Below are 18341 nucleotides of genomic sequence, written 5' to 3'. Positions count from 1 at the left end.
CGCATGGACCTGCACCTTTGTTGTGGAAATAATTGTTGCATGTACTCTGCACTACTTGTTCTGAAGCTGATGCATCACCGAACCTTTCAAGTTTGCACTCGAGAAGTTCTGTAGTTACTTGACAAGTGACAATGTTCTGTGATGCTATTAATGTTACATCGTCGCTGAAGAGGTTTCTTGGGTACTGCTCTTTTCAATGTATGAAACCTGTTGTTGAGCCTTCAAATCAGCACATATGCTGCAGTGCATTTTGTGATACTGAATGAGAATGACAGATTATATGCGTCGTCATTTGCCTTTTTTGCCCGAATGATTATTGTTTCTCTAGCAATTTTTTAAGCATGACGCTGCCACTTATCAAAACAACTCCAAGCATTCAAACGAGTGAACAAGGTTCAACATTCAGCAGGAACTTTGAACTAGGACAAACCTTGCTTAGACAATTGATTAAAGTGACAAATGACCCTTGAATTTTCACTTGGCTCGCTTTACACCCTTTTCTGTGGCCTCAGCTGAAAAAATGGCATTGAACTAGCGAGCAGGAACAACCTAATTGTATTATTGGCTACCGTAATCGAAATTTATCCACGTCTAATATGTTACAGAAACATTGTCAAGATTGGCTCGGCGCAGCAGATACAGGGCATGATACATGCTGCAAATCTGTAAGCAGTCACAGCATAAAATAAAAAACAACAGTGACAATGAAAATTTCATACGGTTATCTAGATGACTGGAGCACATACTTGTGACAGCCCTGAAAGAACCATAACAGCAAGTACGTACAGAAAGAAGCCAAAATTTGGAGGTTTGATTATTAGCTTACAATTATTACGATCGATCCGTCGGTCAACAGAATCACAATCCAAACAGGTACGTGCACACACTGTTCAGCTACTATTTTGTCCCAACTAAAAGATACGAGTCATTAGGATAGTGGAAACGAATGTGCAACCGGAGGGGGGAGTGGGGAGCCAGCCACACACTTTGTGAGAAAGCGAAACAAGAGCAGTATGGTTAGCATACACTGCGGGGCATAAATGCAAGATGATAACCAATCTTATTCAAGCATGTGGATGATTGGACCAGACCAATATTATGATGATGCAACAGCAGTACGAATACAATAATGCATAGAATGGACTATGAAAACTATCTTTTTTTTTCCTACCATATTTGGAAATTTAGCCATAAACAGACGCAATGGATTGATCTACCAAGATGATATACGCAAGATCATAAACGACACCAGAGACACGATGTTTGTTAATCAGGTTCAACCGAAGCTTACATCCCTAGAGTATGACTACGAACACTCCTCCACACAGTTGCAACACCAGCTGCTCTAAGGTCCCAATAGAACCATCGCCGCTCCTGTGAGCCTGTCACTGTGTCGTCATGATTACAACATCGGTTCTCCTCTCATATTTACGAGAAGGCAATGTTACAAGAGTCTTATTCTAACTACACTCTGTACCGTTAATACAAGTACAATACGTAATTAATTCTATATAATTATTGAACACATATCCAACGTAGCACGCTCTTCACAATAAAGAGGTCCCGAGCGAGCTGAAGATTGGCACTGAGGATTTGCCGCTGATGAGACATTGATTGTGCAGTGAGACAGTGAGGTGGCAAATCCCCAAAACTTTCCTTTACCAAACTACTCACAATAACTTTGCCCACCCTCCATCATATAAATTTGCCACCTTGATCATCCCTTCTCATCACAACCAACTCAAAGCTCTTACTAGCGAGCATCTGCAGTGAGCGAGAGCTAGAGATGGCAGCATCAGTGGAGACCATGGCGAAACCCAGCACCGAGGTTCTTGAGGCCGCAGTCACCTCGGTGTTCCAGCCAGGGAAGCTTGCAGTCGACATGATCCCAGTGGATCACAATGCAGACCTGACACCGCCGATCCCAATCTTGATTGCCGCTCCCAAGGATGCAGGAACATACCCGGTGGCCATGCTCCTGCATGGCCTCTGCCTCCAGAACCACTTCTATGAACAAGTCCTAAAACACATTGCCTCTTTTGGCTTCATCATGGTTGCACCCCAGGTTAACTATTACTACCTGCTAATGCACTTCACATGTATGTATAGTCCATACCCATTCCGAAACGTATAAACTACGATGATCAGCAGCACAGTAGCCTAAATTAAGGAACTGCCAAATTACGATGAGAATTTACTGACATGTTTCAGTTTCATTTAGTTCATCCCATGTCTGTTGGCTGACATGAATCATGCAACTCTGTAATACTATTGGCAGTTCCACATCAGCATGATGGGCAAAGGTGACACCGAGGACATAGCCGCAGCAGCCGAAGTGACAGATTGGCTCCCTGAGGGGCTACCGTCCGTCCTCCCCAAAGGCGTCGAGCCCAACCTTTCCAAGCTTGCTTTGGCCGGCCACAGCCGAGGTGGCCACACAGCGTTCTCTCTAGTCCTGGGGCATGGCAAGACCAACCTCAAGTTCTCTGCGCTCATCGGTCTCGATCCCGTTGCTGGAACAGGCAAGTCCTCGCAAATCTCACCCAAGATCCTCACCTACGATCCCTCCTCTTTTGACATAGCGATGCCAGTCTTGGTCATTGGCACCGGGTTGGGTGAAGAGAAAAGGAACATACTCTTTCCTGCCTGTGCTCCCAAAGATGTCAACCACAGGGAGTTCTACAGCGAGTGCAAGCCACCTTGCTACTACTTTGTGACCAAGGACTATGGGCATCTCGACATGCTAGATGACGATGCTCCAAAGTTCATCACCTGCATGTGCAAGGACGGGAACAACTGCAAGGACATGATGAGGAGGAGCGTTGCTGGGATCATGGTCGCGTTCTTGAAGGCCGTGCTCGATGAAGCAGATGGAGATCTTAAAGTCATACTGAAAGATCCTGGGTTCGCGCCAACCACGCTCGACCCTGTTGAACACCGTTTGGCATGAGCAGAAAGATCATATTTTTTCATAAGAACCTCATAAGTTAATCAACAGTCGGCTGCTTGTTTTTTCATGTTTTCATAAAACAAAATGTTAGCTGCTTGCTGTTGTACGTGCTTTCCTAAGTTCAAGTCATAATGAACTGAATAAAAATGGAGAGATTTCCATCTGTAATATGATTTCTGCCACGTTCATGTCGTTACTCTGAAAATAATTTATTGTTTACATCCTAACACTCTGCTAATTGATAATGGTAGCCCTTAACCACAAAATTTCACTATTTCTATATCGTTCCAAAGAAGTTTCGTAAGTATTTAGTTCAAAGAAGAAAAATGGCATTTTCTGCGCCATCCATTAGCAGCACTATGGAAGAATGCAGTTTTTGCATCTCCCTCAAGTAACTACTGTTCCTCAGCTCGCTTATGCCAAATAACTGACTCAAATTGGAATTGATCTCGTAAATTGTCTCCGTGAGAGTCTACCGTCCGTCGTCGATGTGCATCAATATGCAACGCATCATCGATGACGGACCCTGGCCGTACCATCAGCCATTGGGAATTCATCTACAAACTGAATTCCTAATGGCTGAACCTGACCCCTGGCCATACCATTTCCTGTGGCTGAACTGCCTAATCCATATGGATTGTACTGTAGCAAGCATGGATATCTCTCACCTCTAACAGGCCTCATAGTTGGTATAGTTGGGGTAGTGTATTCAGGAAAATTTGTAGGACAATATATGTGTGACTGTGAAATCCAGACTCCTGCCATCACCACTGCACAGAACCCAATCGTCGCTCCCGGAATTTTACACGCAAACAGATTACTAATTAGTTTTTTTTGCGGCAATAAATAATTAATTTAGCAGCCACCGCATGAAGGAAAACCAGATAAGCAGCAGAAGAAGAAGAAACCGGCTGGCTCCTCCTCCCGTTTCCTCATCCGACGGCTCTGGTAGCGCCACGCGTCGAGCATCCGGCTGAGATTCGTCTCCCCTTCCTCCACCGCGGGCGAGACAACTGCTGCTGCTGATTCCACGCGAAAAAAGAAATACACCACGGACGAGAGGAGGAGGAGGAGGGAGGCAGGAAGGCAGCTTCCCCAAGAAACCTCCCGTTCCGCGACGCGTCTGCCGCCGTCCGATCCCCGCCCGCCGCCTCCTCCTCCTCCCTTATCCTCTTCCTCTCCTTGCTCGCTTCCCCTTCCTTCCTTCCTTCCTTTCCCCACCCAATCACTGTTTGAGCGGCTATAAATCCGTACCAATTCGGCTTAAGCTTCAACTGCCGATTGGTTTCCTTTCTTTAATTAGTTTGGTACTTGCCCTACTAGTCGCTATTGTTGTTCGCTCCTTGCCTTTTCTTCCTTTTTATCTGTTGCGATTTCGTCTCGGACTGGAATTTGAGCGATTCGGTTCTTGTTCTTGCAGGCTGATTCGATCAAGGAAGCGGCGATTGGAGCGGTCTGCCCAAGAATTTTGGAGAGACTTCAGCTTGGGGATCTTGATTATTGATTGCTAGGTGGGTGCTCGTCGGATCCGCCGGCCATGATGGTTGTTGATACGGTCAGCGCGAGCACCTCCATTATTGCACCCCACCTGGTCGACCAAAGGTACAGGGGCTCCCACCACCACCTTCGCCGGACGCTCCATGTCGTCGCCTGCCGTCCCCTGGCCACCGCGTTCGCAGGCCGCAGGCTCGTGGCCCGGGTGACCAGGCAGCCGCCGCACCGTCTCGCGGACTGGCCGGTCAAGGCGCTGGCTATGGGGGTCACCAAGGAGGCCAGCCCTCGGAGGGAGTACCGGGGGATCCCTGGGGACGGTGGTGACATGGACGGTATTGGGACTATGAACCCCGCCACGTCCTGGCCTCCACGGAACCGGGCCGATGATCCCAAGCTGCACAACCCGTTGCTCCGGCTCCAGCAGATGGGCTGCGGCTGGCTCGGCGTCATCTTTGAGTGGGAGGGGGTCATTGTTGAGGATGATGCTGAGTTGGAAAGGCAGGCATGGTTGACCCTGGCTCAGGAAGAGGGGAAGTCACCGCCTCTGGCATTTGTGTTGAAGAGAATCGAGGGGATGAAGAACGAGCAGGCTATTTCTGAGGTTCTCTGCTGGTCTCGGGTCCCCTCGGAGCTCACGAGGTTGGCCTCGCGAAAGGAAGAGATACGCTGCAGCCTTCGAGGTCGCGCGTTCTACCAGATGAGGAACGGTTCCAGAGAGTTCATGAGCACGCTCGCCAATTACAAGATCCCTCTCGCTGTGGTCTCCACGAGACCAAGGAAGGTTATTGAAGAAGCCATCGAAGCTGTTGGCGTTCGGAGCTTCTTTGATGTTGTTGTGGCAGCGGAGGATGTATATCGAGGGAAGCCTGATCCTGAAATGTTTCTCTATGCTGCGCAGCTCCTGAGTTTTATTCCGGAGAGGTGCGTTGTGTTTGGGAACTCAAACTCGGCGGTGGAAGCTGCTCATGATGCCCGCATGAAGTGTGTTGCGGTCGCAAGCAAGCACAAAATCTATGAGCTTAGCGCTGCAGACCTTGTGGTGAAGCAACTCAACGAGCTGTCTGTGGTTGACTTGAAGAACCTTGCTGACATTGAGTCCCCGGAGTTTGGCATGGAGCCTGAACCTGAGTTGGAGGAGGAGGAAGAAACATCCCCACCATCTTCGTCTGTGGGTGTAGATGATTTGTTCTGGTAAGGAGCCAGATTGTACATTGGATTGATTCCTCTCCTGCACAGATGTATGATTATTAATTGTCATACGATCAGGAAGGGCTTATCCTTCTAATCCTTAAACTGTGTTATGTAAATGTTCTTTAGATCTCACACACTGTATATATACTCTGAAAGAAATTGGGGACTGAATATACAATCAGGACATTTAAACTGCAGTTCTTGAAGTGATGTATAATGCAAAGTTTCTATCGTGAAATCTGAATTCCAGATTTTACCTCTTCTCTTCGTTACAGTCTTCTACTCTGTTGAATGGAGTGCTACTTGGGCACCTCTGTGGATTATGTCATTAGGAACGATTGGTTTCCAGCTGAAGAGTTGCCCTTCTTACTGTAAATATTTGTTGAAGTGAAAAATATTCCAGCTGATGCCTGACGCTTTTAGTCTACTCGAGGTTGATAGCATCACTAAATTTATATCCAAGGCTTCGCGGATGATTTGTGTTTGTGACTTGCGAACTTCTGATACTGCAAGGAATCTGTTTGGGCTTTTATTTTTGAGAGAATTGCAAACTTGCCACCAACACGAACTCCAACAGCGAAGTTGCTATTATAAAAGCCCCAACTGCAAATATGTCATTAGAACCGCACTCTGTCCCTTTATTTGCCACTACTTATTTGTTTCGTTTACAATCCAAATGTTTGAGGCAAAAAAATAATTGGAAAATAAAAAGAAAATTGGAAGGGATAAGGAAAAGACTATACTACCCATGCTAAAACCGAACTCTTATCTGTCTGCTCGAACTCCACTGCGCACTCCTCAAGAACAAACCCTAGAACCTCAAATCCTCTCCTCACCTTTCCCTAATCCACTGCAATTCCCCTCAAATTGACCCTGGCTCACGCTGAGTGACTGCACCAAGCTCATGTCATATGAGCCGCGCACAAAAACAAAGACACTGTGAATGAATGGATGATACTGAACAACCAATAACACAAGAAACAAGTGCTACTGCTGGGAGTCTGGGACAGACGGCAGGCACAAAACAAAACGAATTTACATCAGATGAGGCTGCGTGCATCAGGGAGAAAACGAAGACCCGCGCAGCACGATCTGGCCGTCCTCGTCCCTATCGAATACCTGCTCGATCAGGTCGTTCCAGCTCATCCGCTGCCTGCCCCCCGCCGGCGGGAAGCTCTCGCTCCTCTCCGGCTGGTGCTGCTTGTCGCTGAACGTGCCGTACGGCGACGGCGCCCGTGCGTCCGGCACCGACAGCGTGACGGCCCGGCGAAGCGCTGCCCTGTGCTCCTCCACGTGCTCCCTCTGCAGGGTCTCGTTCCGCTCCATCCTCTGCTCCGACGGCACCTCCATCCTGTCCTCCTCTTCCAGCATCAGCTGTACACGCGCAGCATAACCGTGTTACTATTCCATTCTTTTTTCCTCAAGCTAAAATTACTAACAGAACAGATACCTGTATGCTGACCTAACGATCCTATCTCTACCAGTCTACCTTAATGATTCAACAATTTTGGACTTTGACATCTGGACAATGTACAGACGGCACTGCATTGTACCTACGTGCACTGAATTTTAAACACACGTTAGTTCCTATTTCCTTTTACACCTCTAGCTTCAAGATTCATCACATCTAGAATCTAACTACTGCAGTAAAATACAACAACTGATTTGCGTGCTTACGAGGTGGAATCTACCAACCATAAAACTACAGGTCAGGAGTCGGGACACCACAAGTAAGTACAAGCACAAGACTTACATCCAAAGCCTTCTGGGCTTCCCTCTCGATCCAAATAATGGCATGGTCCATTGTGGCGTTGCAGGAAAGAACTATGTGCTCAAATCTGCCGTCCACTGGAACTGCTGTTTTGACTACCGGTGGATATCTTCCACACCTGCACATGTATTCAAGGAATTAATTTTGTTTATGGAAATATTGGAAGCCTTCGTTAGCAACAAACAGTAATCTGACCAAGAGAAATAGGAAAGCTCTGAAGAAAACAACAGAGCAAGTTCAATATTATTTGGAATCATATCGTAGCAGTATCACTGTGGGTTTACAGTCAGTGGTGTATGTAATAGTTGAACTACATATTGACAACATGAACAGGTACTTACAAAGCGACAGTTTATGATTCTCTTAATAAAACAATAGAGTTGAATATTCAAAGTTACTAGCATAACTTGTTCTCTATTTCTGACAGTTCTGAGGACATCTCCATAATTTGCAATGAAAGTTTCTGTGTCACTAGCATATCACGGTGCCTAAGAAGATTGTTATTTACTGTCACCATGCAACACTGTTATGTTTCAGGGGCCTCAAGATGTTTCTTGCATACTAGAACACCAAATGAGGTAAGGGGTACCTGCACATTTCTCTTTCCACGATGTGATATATCCGCCCTGGTGCATAAAGCCTCCTTGGATCCTTTAACATTGCGTCTTCAGGAATACATGTGTCCCTCAAACATCTCAAACATAGCAGGCATGGCAAGCTGTTCAAGAAGAGAGGATGGCCTAATTTTAAACTTGCTCGAGCCCAGTAACCAGGAAGGAGAAATCACAATACATTAACCTACTCCATAACATAAGTGAAACATAGCTAGGAGCCCAGTTCAGTAAACATAAACAGGAAAAAAAACAAGAAAATCAGATTGTCCACCTCAGCAACATAAAAAAAAAATGCTTTGCTATCGTGCCATGGCTGATAGGATTTGCATGCGATTTACTAATGCATTTGTGATGCCCATGAGATACTTTTCCTACCGGAAATCAATTGGTGCACAGGCAGATGTATACTTCTGAATAAAGTTGCATATAGCCATGAAGTTTATACCATTAATAATCAACTAGCCAATAATTCTTAAGTGCTTATAAGCTCCCAAGTGCATGCCCAACAGATCAGATTAAGCTGTAACATCGGTTTAGTGGTCTAAGGTTGTTGTTACTCAAGCAGACATTGGCCAATGTGCATAATAGGAAACCATGGTTTGTGGAATGAAAACAAAGAGAGCAGAATACTAGAATCACATGACAATGTAAGGGGAAGAGTGAAAGTATGAGCCACTAGAATCATATGACAATGTGAAAGGTGTGCGCTAGTAGAACCGTATAACACTAGACACAAGCAGACCACATTTGTCAGTTACATAATCAAGAAAACAACAGCATTCTTTCCCTCAAGAAAAAGAAAAGAAAACAACAGCATTAATTCCATGGTCGTACCAGAGGATTGACTTGAAAATGTCCTCCAAAGGAGTAGCCGTCCGAGGCAAAAAATCATCCTGTCATTGAGAAATATGAAGTATGTTGAGCCTATTAACGTTCCATACATGAACAATGGAAGCAGCAAAGGCAAGGAGCAGGTGAGAAGCATGACTGACCTGTAGGACGACAGAGTTGATGACGTCGGCGTATCTGACGGCGAGGTTGAGCGACATGCACCTGGCAGGCGCCATGGCGTAGCACCGTGTGCGGCTCCTGTCGACATTGCCGAGCTTGTCGAGGTTGAGCACAACGACCATTGTGAGCATCGCGGCGACGCCGGCCCCGAGGGAGTGTCCCGTGAAGGTGAGCGTGTAGTCGGGGTAGCTCTCGAGGAGTTCCCTGAGGAGGTCGCACTCGGCGTCGAGCACCCAGCCCGCGGCCCTGAGGAGGCCGTTGTGGACGTAGCCGCCGTCGAATCGCCTCTTGCCGAGTCGGTTGTCGAGGAGGAGCGCGTAGTCGGACTCCTTGATGAGGTTGAGGCCGCGGAGCGCGAGGACGATGTCGGCGTGGTGGTGGTCGAGGTAGATAAGGTAGGGGGTGACGCGGCCGCGGGTGTCGGCATAGGTGGTGCGGCGGAGGACGCAGGCGGGGTCGAGGCCGTAGCCACCGGGCGGGGCGAAGAGCGGGGAGGCGAGGTCGTCCTCGTAGTTGGCCATGATGAGGCGGCACATGCGGGGGACGGGTTCGAAGTCGGCGGCGGAGGCGAGGCCCCAGGTGGCGCTGTCGACCTCGCCGCTGTGGAGGCAGCGCTTCCAGGCCCAGCGCGCGCAGGCGAGGCAGTAGACGCACTCGAGCAGCGGCAGGCCGCACGCCAGGGACATGGCGGCGGAGCACTAGGCGGCGGCGGCGGCGGCGGCAATCAATCATCCATCCATCGTCCTCTCCTCGTCGAGAGGGAATTGCGTCGAGCAGGTGGTGTGCGGATGGAACGGAATGGAATCCAAAGAAATGAAATGAAAAAATGAAATTGTTCAACGAACGGACGAACGAACGATCGATCGATCGATCTATCTATCTATCAATCTGTTGGTAATCCACTGGTTGGTGATCTGTGGAGAAGGAATTAATGGAATGGATGCGACAATCAACCGCCGGGCGGCCGTTGACGAGGAATCGCCTCGCTGCTCTCCCTTGATTCCCTCTTTTAATTAAACTAGTACGTGACAGCACGTGAGATCCACGCGAGAGGTGCGTGAAGTTACGAGAGCGCGCGAGACTCAGAGCAGAGTACCTGGACTCCTGGAGGCAGCAACACCAGTCCCGCAGATGGGAGCGAGCGGAGGTGATGGCGTCCTCCCTGCCAAAGTGGAGGAGGCGACGACGACGGCGTGGATCAAGCAAGCGGGCCCAACGGGTGAAGGGGAAGAAAATCGAGTATTTATTCCTGTAAAATTTAAGGTAATCTGTAGAATATAAAGACAGATTATATGAGATTAAGAATGGATAAAATCCATTCACTCGGAGAGATGATTCGATTGACTGTGCGGTGCGATCAGCAAGGAGATACGAAATCCAATTTTAATTAATTTTATCACTCTGGTCCATGGATTTGCTCTCGTCACTCATCATTTGCCTCGTTGAGCTGATCAAGTGAACAAACAAATGCCAATATTGAACGCCAACTCACCAGAATAATACGCCACAAAGATTGGTGTATTCTCACACCGAATGCATTGCCACATAAACAACTGATCATCTTCTTGTGTCTAATCTACAATCAACGGGAGCCCAAGGCATTAACAGTATATTCTCATCAGCGCTTGCGCTTCTATAAGATGCTCTCGGATCCGCACAGCATTCCCTAGATGAGTTTATCAACTCATCAGTTGTACAACACGATTGCATTTGCATTGCACCACCGCCCGTTGGTTGACCTCACAGCAAGTAGAACTGGGAATAAAGAAGCTCGCGGATCTTGTAATAGTCCTCGCATAGCGGCCCCTCGATGACGATCTGCTGACAACCCGTGCCGCCCTGCAATGCAACGTCATGTATGCGTATAGCCGTGTAAGTCATGCGTCAGGCCAACCGATCTTCTCTACATGCAACTATGCTCCTAGATGGATGCTAGTCCCACTAGTTACCTTTTGGCTAGAATCACCAATCTTGCGCACCGTGATGTTTTCGCCACACCGTAAAGCACCACCAGCAAATTCAACCTGCACCAAGGCTTCTCTTAGCAATGAATGTCGATGGCTTCACAATACATCGACAGAGATTAGTTAGCCCTGCCCACTTAACATTAGCCACCCAAAAATCCTACGTAAGGTAATGCTCCTAACAAGTGCCATCTAAAATATTCGTCATGTTCACTGAAGCTCAGGTAATGCCCTTCTAGGTACAGTGAACGATCGAAGACTCAGGAATGCAATATGATCAGCACCATAGCAACAAAAATAAACCTACCTGCAAACCTTTATCTGCCAGGAATTGTTTAAAATCAGCCAATTTTAGATCGCCAACAAGAACTGACTTGTGGGGTGGTTGTATTGACGACGGGGGAAGCAAAATAAGCTTCTCATCTTCTTTTCCAATTTCTGCATCTACCCAAGCAATTTCATGCTCACCCAACTGCAGACCATGTTAATGTTAGCGATTCCATAAAGATGGCTCATAGTGAAGTAAATACGTATAACAAAGCAAAGTGTTTTCATTTAAGTTTCAAGGATGAAAAACGTGGTTACTTTTCTAAAAAAATCTATAAGTACCGGCTGAATCTAGGTGGGTTCTTACGGTAAATGGACAACTTTTTCGCATGCAAGGCCTATAAAGTAGACTAATGGATTCAACTGGTTCAATATTATTTACGGCTAGCAACTGACTGCACAGTAAGAAATCAATATAAGAAACACTCTAAAATAAACAAACACCATACAAGGAAGGGAGTGGCATTTTTTTAGAATATCGACAGTTCACAGCGTCACTTTTAGGAGGCAAAGTTCCAGTGCATTTTTTTAGAACTCGCAATTTTGCAAGGGCATTTTCTCTATAAAATATGCCTTTTAATGGAATATGAATGGGTTGTGAACGCCTGGCTTAGTCTAGGGGCTAAACTATACAAAACGAGAACTTGGACCATTATATTGTTGTTAAATATCTCTGAAGAATTGGTATTTGTTAAAAGCAATAGAAAGAAAGAATGAAATATAATAATTCAGGGAAATATTGCTCATACCTTCTTAGAAATGATGTTACTCATTAACTTCTCCGAAAGTTGTACCTGAGGTAACATGATAGCACAAATGTTACAAGTTAACAAGTGGAAGGTTGTGCGAATATGCAATATACAAATGGTAAATGACATAGTTATGTCAGGAACTCGGGCTCCTAGATTAACAAATAATGGCATACGCACAAGGTTAGTATTGCTGCCCGAAAAAAGATCATAATGGTGCATAACTTAAGTGAATTTAAGTGATTGGTAAATGACAGGTATTCGGTTTCGCCTCTATCTGTTCCACCCATCAGATCCGAAGTAGCACATTAATATATTAGGTTGCCTGACCTTCATGACCTCCTAAGCAAAGTTCAACTTAGTACATTAAGAGAGGTTTTGCAATTAAAATACGAACCTTATAAGCACATAAATCTGATGTTACATCAATTGTTTCCTCAATCTGAGGAGCATACACATGCAAGTCTGAATTCTTCGCACAATGCATTTTCAAATGTTCAGTAGCTTCCGCTGATCCATGCACCAGAACCTGCAAAGTCGTACATACTTCAGTACGAGATAACAACTTTCTATGTGCAACGCAACCACTGTCCATAAGCTTAACAATTGCAGGTCACTCAAATCTTGTTCTAACTATATCAATACAAGAAGCAACAGACACTTGCAATTTAAATAAATAAAGTTCTGCAGTGGCATGTCAACCCGAACAAAAATGAATAGAAATATATTAGATTGACATAATCTACTATCTTTGGTGTCAGTACCACAGATATTTCAGTACATGGGCTTGGGGAGAACTCCAAAAGATATTTAACTATGGGGAAGGATAAACTGCATGCACGCAAAAAGAATAAGCTCCGGAAAAGGAGCATTCTTTATCAAAACTGTAAAATCTAAACCATGCAGGCTAAAGAATATTTCCAATTAAAGTCACATACAAGTTTCAGTGGAGCCACATGAGCAATAACTGATTTTACGGAACGCCCATCAGAGCGACCTTCAAAGTCCATATAAACCAACGAGCATTTCACTTGAACCTGAAATTTTGTTGAGTATACCAGAGCACATGTAAAATTTCAATCTGGATATAGAGATGCAGCTAGCTCTGCGACTGATGGAGAGACTAATGAAAGAAAACAAAGGGGAAAAACTTACAGTCATCTCATTGGAAATAACTTTTGAGGGTGATGAATCAAGGAGCAGGCGCGCTGAGCCCTCATCAATCTTACCATCTAAACCATCTCCAGGACCCTGAAAAAAACATGCACTTAAGAACCTAGAATGAATAACAGAGTTAGAATGAATAACAGAGTTTAGTCTTAGTCCGAAGATGGCAACGATGGTTTCATGTATTTCCAGTTATCATTTAAAGCATCTTTGAGTTATCACAAAGGAAGCACAGAGTTGGCTAATATGCTCCAAAGAAACGACTGAAGTATAATTCAGCAGAACCACCTGAGCCAGGCATTCAACTTAAGTAATGAACAAAAGCAATATATGACGACTAGGTCATTTACAAATGCTCAATAGTCAAAACTCAAGAGGAATAGAGGGTGCATAAACAAACTTACAAGCATCAGAGTATTATCCATTTCTTCTTGTTTCATCATATAATCATCAGGATTAATGACCTCACCGAAGTCATCCCATTCAGCAGTATTTTCAAAGAAGGGAAACATTGGAGCAACACTGGTTGATGGAGGGACAAATCCATCAATGAGAATATCAATGTTCCCACCAAAATGTGAACCAGCTGGTAGTACCACAAAATAAAGAAGGATAGTCAACTACGCATAACATATCACATCAGATAGTAAAAACCTTACAGTATAAAACAAGTTTGGGTAACTAAATGGAACAACAGATATGTTAGCATAAGCCTCATCTTGGCTACTTCGATATATATAACAGTCATAAAAAGGAATATTGAACTTAATCAGGTCAATGCATAAAGCATGCAGAAAAAAGTAGAACAGAGTCAGAGAAACAGCTAGTATACTCTAGAACTGGTTATCAGAAGATCGCCATATTTAAGACTGCATGTGTGGTAAGTTCTAAAGGAGATTGACCAGCAAAGTTCACAAAAATTCTTTAGCCGTATCATACCATTGGACGATTTACGAGATGAGCTTGAATCAATGACCATTGGATCAGAAGCCTTTGCATTCGATCCATGAGAAGCCTTCAGTTCCTCTTCTTTGACAAGGCTAGCCTTTAGCGCTTCTTCCTTTTTTATCCGTTCCTGTTCCTCTTCATAAGCTTTTAGCTCATCACCCACCAAAGGAATTCGCTTGCTCATAGTGACCTTTACAGCTTTAGGCGGTGGGTCCACTTGAAGCATGCGAGCAAGTGTCCCAAACTGGAGAGCAAATATTTTCTAGTCAGATAGTTGTAGAAAGATAGATATATGACGCAACAATTATGCTTATAAGAGAAAAGAACATTAAGATAAAGAAGACTGGTAATTTTATGGAAGCGAGGCTTGATAATCATTTACATTTTGCTCCACAAGTTTACAATTTTTTTTATTTAGCATCTAGTTTGTTATAACCCCTTGGCTCCTTCAGTTCATGTTCTCTTCACTTTAAGAGCAAATTCTTCATCTTTTTAATATCTGAAATTTCCAAATAAGTGTGGGCAAGTCCTGTTAGCAGTCATAATTTAGAAACTTAAATAGTTCCTGTAACAAGTCATTTCAGATTGCTAACTACTAAAAACATGTGAAGATTGATGACAAGAGTAACTTATCTATATAGTGTTATAGGCTGCACACAGAAATGTACCTGTCCCTTCTCAGTAAAGAGCACTAGATTCCTCGCTTCATTTGCCATGTCAACAAATATGTCATGAGAAAAGCCAACCTCCAAACTTGCCATGGATGCCAGAACCACCTGCTAAATAATTGTTAACTTCAAGGTTCCAACAGTATGGTAGAGAACAGAGAAATATGTTACCCTAACCTTTGGAGCATCTCCCAATTTCTCAAGCTCTTCTTTGTTAATTATCAGTGTGATCTTTCTACAACATAGAAACATCAGCAGCTGTAAATGATAGAATCAGATGGACTTCAACTTACTTATAAAAAAACTGTTCAATTGAAATAAAATATCTAACATCTGAAGTGCGGCATTGATTAAAAAAGATACTTATTATGGATCAAATGATAGAATTCTCATAACAGAGCAAGTCAAATGAGACATAATAAACTGTGACAACATGAGATGTAAGTAAGGGAAAGGATTAATCTTTGAACATAAATAGTGAGGTCATACTTTAACAAGAAGGCATTGTCTCTATTGTATTCAAAAGATTTTGAAATCTGATCGCCCATCCATTCAAGAAAACTCTTGACATAGTCGACAGTACTTGTAGAAACATTTGTCAGAAAGTAGATAGGGTACACCAAACGCCGTTGATCCCAGTACTGCAACATATCAAGAAAAGATGTTAGCACATTATTGAAATAAGGAATACAGAGTCCAACAATAATATCAGAGATTTCACCTTGTCCAATATCAAAAGAAGTTCCAACACTCTACCAGCCGTATCAACAGGAAGTAACACACTTCCACCACCTGCTAGAACTTTAACTAATGAATCTGCATGAAACACGATGGAATTAGACAACCCAGTGGCTAGGATGCATCACATATAAAAAATAAACGGTAAATAACACATCATTACGGTAACAATATCAAGTTTGGTGGTAAACACATCTAACCATGAGACTTCATCATGAGATGACAAAAGGTAGAAGCTAGCACTTAGGAATGCTATTGAAACTGCAAAAATCTAAAGAAACAGAATAATAAAAGCAAGTCCAGTGCTGAGTGTTGTACCAATGAAATCTTGATCCTGCTGCCTTTTGTAGCCCTGATTGTTCAAAGCATTGTAAGCATCAGTTATCAGAACGGCTGGCCGCACAAAAGATCCAAGAACGGTACCATTCAAATGCCTGGAAAAATACAATAATCTTAGTTGTTTATGCAAAACAGACCACTAAATTTGTACTGGAAAAACACGAGAGGATCTAACCTCTCTTTCCGATGGTTGAAGTCAACAGCATACACAACATCCTCCCCATCTTTTGTTATCTTCCATACTGTGCCCCCCAAAAGATGCCCAGCCACGTGTGGAGCAATAACTATTCCTTCTCCTTTATCTGCCAAGAAATAGTATGTGAGCGGAGACAGTGTAGCATGCTAAAATGATTTATTTCAGCATGATCCTACTGACCATTCAGAAGGTAATTTTGTGAGTATTTTAATCTCACAACATTTTGGAATGCAGCATCAACATCATCCAAAGTAAACAAATCAAAGTCTGAGATTTGCTGCAAAGAAGATTAAAAGTAGTAAGGGTCCACTATGAGTCTATGAACAAATATAAACTACAAAACGGAGTCCAGCTTTCTTTTTAATTGGTTGAAGAGTGAACATTTTGAAAATAATGGGCACCAAGAAGCTTACCCATCGAGATAGAAAATGATCATACATGGTCAAAAGGCCAAGTCTAAACACAGGTTCTGTCGCATATACTGGTGCAGAGAGTCCAAGATGTTTCATAGCATAGGGCAAAGCTCCTAGATGCATGATATCAGGATGTGACAAAAGAACCGCATCTATTGTTGATGCAACCCTGAAAGACATAAAATGATCTTATGAATGTAATTCAAAACTAATATTCAATTTGCTTCGATGATAATATGCATATTGACAGCAGTAGCATATATCATTATGCAGAGATGGAAAGTATTTCCTTTACTCAACTATTGTTTGAAGATTTTGGAAAGAAACGTGGAGGAGTGCATTCTTGCATTTGTAAGATGTATAAAGTAAAACAGACGAATAACAAATGAATTCTAGACATTTAAAACAATAGAAAAAGAAATGTTTGCTGAAAACGAATTAAATAATCGCTACTAAAATTCATGTAACATTGCCCTGTCATTATTGCAAATGAACAGAAGCAATTTCTCTGCCAGGAAAATGAAAGATAAGTATGTAAATCGTAGGCTGTGCTATCCCCTGACAATTGGCACGGCAGAATACAGGGAGGCCAAAGTTTACACAGGGGAAGTTATACTTTGTCACATCATCAAACACATATTTGCATCCTCTTACAAGAAACCAATAGGAACGACCAGACACATAAACACCAAGTATACAAGACTACACCTTAGGCGCATAAGATGATGCATAAAGAATAGGCCGTTGAGCAATAGATGGTATGCACACACCCCTGCACCTTGATGCACGTATGTACGAATGGACATGTGTTGATGAACATTCATCCACAAACAAACAACCACGAATGCATTCCCATCCAGTCAATTGCGCAAACAAGCTCAAGCTCATGTTCGTTGCAGCACACAAAACCCTAAGACGTGAAGCCACCAGATACCGTCCCTCTACTGGCAGGCACCAAACAGTGAGCACCTTTTCCACTCTCCGTATGTAGGAAACTTTTTTTAACAAATAGGTGGTGTGCATTGCGTCGGGCAAGCCCATCTGAGCGCAGCGCGTCTACTCTGGCACCTCGTCGAAGGGATGACCTGAGAGGTGGCGCCGGGGCACAGCTGGGCAACCACTCCCACGAACACACCAGCATCGAGAGAATTGAGGCAAGCAGCGTGGCGCGATTGGTGGAAGTAACAGCGTACTTGGCGAGGGGTTGGAGCTGGGAGGGGTCGCAGAGGTCGGTCCAGCCGCAGTCGAGGAGGAAGCGGAAGCCGTCGACGGCGAGGAGGTAGCACAGGGGGCCCTCTCCGTAGGCCCCGCTCAGCGGCGTCACCTGCACCGACGTCCCCATCTGCTCTGATCGACCCACTTGGCCGGCGGCGCGGCGAGCGGAGTCGGAGGCTTCGGGTGGAGATATCTACCTCTTGGAGTCGGATGGGAAGCGACCCTGCCTTCCTTTTCCTTCCTTCCTTATGGGCCGGGTGCATTAAGTGTAACTGGGCTTTCTCCAATTTTCATGGGCCGACAGTTTGGCCCAATAGCCCATATAGATATGGATATGGAGGAGATGGCTTTATTGCGTTCCTAATGGACCTTATCACGCCAACCAGCTTTCACCTCTTGTTGTGAGCGGTCGGGTCGGGCGTTCTACATCGGCCTCTCGTACCTTTTATAAAGAAAGGGATTTATTTTTAGATGGAATTTTTTCAAAGAGTTTAAAGTGTCATTGGATCGTAATAGGAGCGTAACGTGCCCATCGTTTACTGAGCTGGAGGCTTTCTTATCTCTTCGGTAAAGCATGTGTGTATAG

General features: G+C 44.4%; 4 protein-coding genes across 4 annotated transcripts; 2 read left to right on the top strand and 2 right to left on the bottom strand.

The window, feature by feature from the left end:
- The first annotated feature begins 1564 nt into the window (after nucleotides 1–1564).
- Nucleotides 1565–3097, top strand: LOC133902024 (chlorophyllase-1-like). The gene is made up of 2 exons (XM_062343594.1): nucleotides 1565–2065; nucleotides 2279–3097. Exons 1-2 carry the CDS (start codon nucleotides 1787–1789, stop codon nucleotides 2948–2950), a joined length of 951 nt encoding a protein of 316 aa, XP_062199578.1. The 5' UTR covers nucleotides 1565–1786; the 3' UTR covers nucleotides 2951–3097.
- An 869-nt stretch (nucleotides 3098–3966) lies between these two features.
- On the top strand, nucleotides 3967–5832 carry LOC133901677 (5-amino-6-(5-phospho-D-ribitylamino)uracil phosphatase, chloroplastic-like). Its single transcript, XM_062343115.1, has 2 exons — nucleotides 3967–4257; nucleotides 4371–5832. Exon 2 carries the CDS (start codon nucleotides 4488–4490, stop codon nucleotides 5637–5639), a length of 1152 nt encoding a protein of 383 aa, XP_062199099.1. The 5' UTR covers nucleotides 3967–4257; nucleotides 4371–4487; the 3' UTR covers nucleotides 5640–5832.
- A 747-nt stretch (nucleotides 5833–6579) lies between these two features.
- Nucleotides 6580–10314, bottom strand: LOC133901676 (uncharacterized). The gene is made up of 5 exons (XM_062343114.1): nucleotides 9013–10314; nucleotides 8855–8913; nucleotides 7996–8124; nucleotides 7389–7524; nucleotides 6580–7009 (listed from the first exon to the last, which is right to left on the bottom strand). Exons 1-5 carry the CDS (start codon nucleotides 9715–9717, stop codon nucleotides 6695–6697), a joined length of 1344 nt encoding a protein of 447 aa, XP_062199098.1. The 5' UTR covers nucleotides 9718–10314; the 3' UTR covers nucleotides 6580–6694.
- A 214-nt stretch (nucleotides 10315–10528) lies between these two features.
- Nucleotides 10529–17960, bottom strand: LOC133901675 (cleavage and polyadenylation specificity factor subunit 2). Its single transcript, XM_062343112.1, has 18 exons — nucleotides 17734–17960; nucleotides 16541–16709; nucleotides 16308–16404; nucleotides 16107–16233; nucleotides 15911–16026; nucleotides 15576–15670; nucleotides 15344–15495; nucleotides 15032–15089; nucleotides 14855–14962; nucleotides 14178–14430; nucleotides 13643–13824; nucleotides 13227–13322; nucleotides 13010–13108; nucleotides 12469–12600; nucleotides 12072–12116; nucleotides 11303–11467; nucleotides 10981–11055; nucleotides 10529–10870 (listed from the first exon to the last, which is right to left on the bottom strand). Exons 1-18 carry the CDS (start codon nucleotides 17880–17882, stop codon nucleotides 10772–10774), a joined length of 2217 nt encoding a protein of 738 aa, XP_062199096.1. The 5' UTR covers nucleotides 17883–17960; the 3' UTR covers nucleotides 10529–10771.
- Nucleotides 17961–18341: the final 381 nt, after the last annotated feature.

This window comes from Phragmites australis, chromosome 20 (genome assembly GCF_958298935.1).
Source record: "Phragmites australis chromosome 20, lpPhrAust1.1, whole genome shotgun sequence".
Classification (NCBI taxonomy): Eukaryota; Viridiplantae; Streptophyta; class Magnoliopsida; order Poales; family Poaceae; genus Phragmites; species Phragmites australis.
Note: the sequence above shows the minus strand (reverse complement) of the source record. Positions and strands in the feature narration are given on the sequence as shown.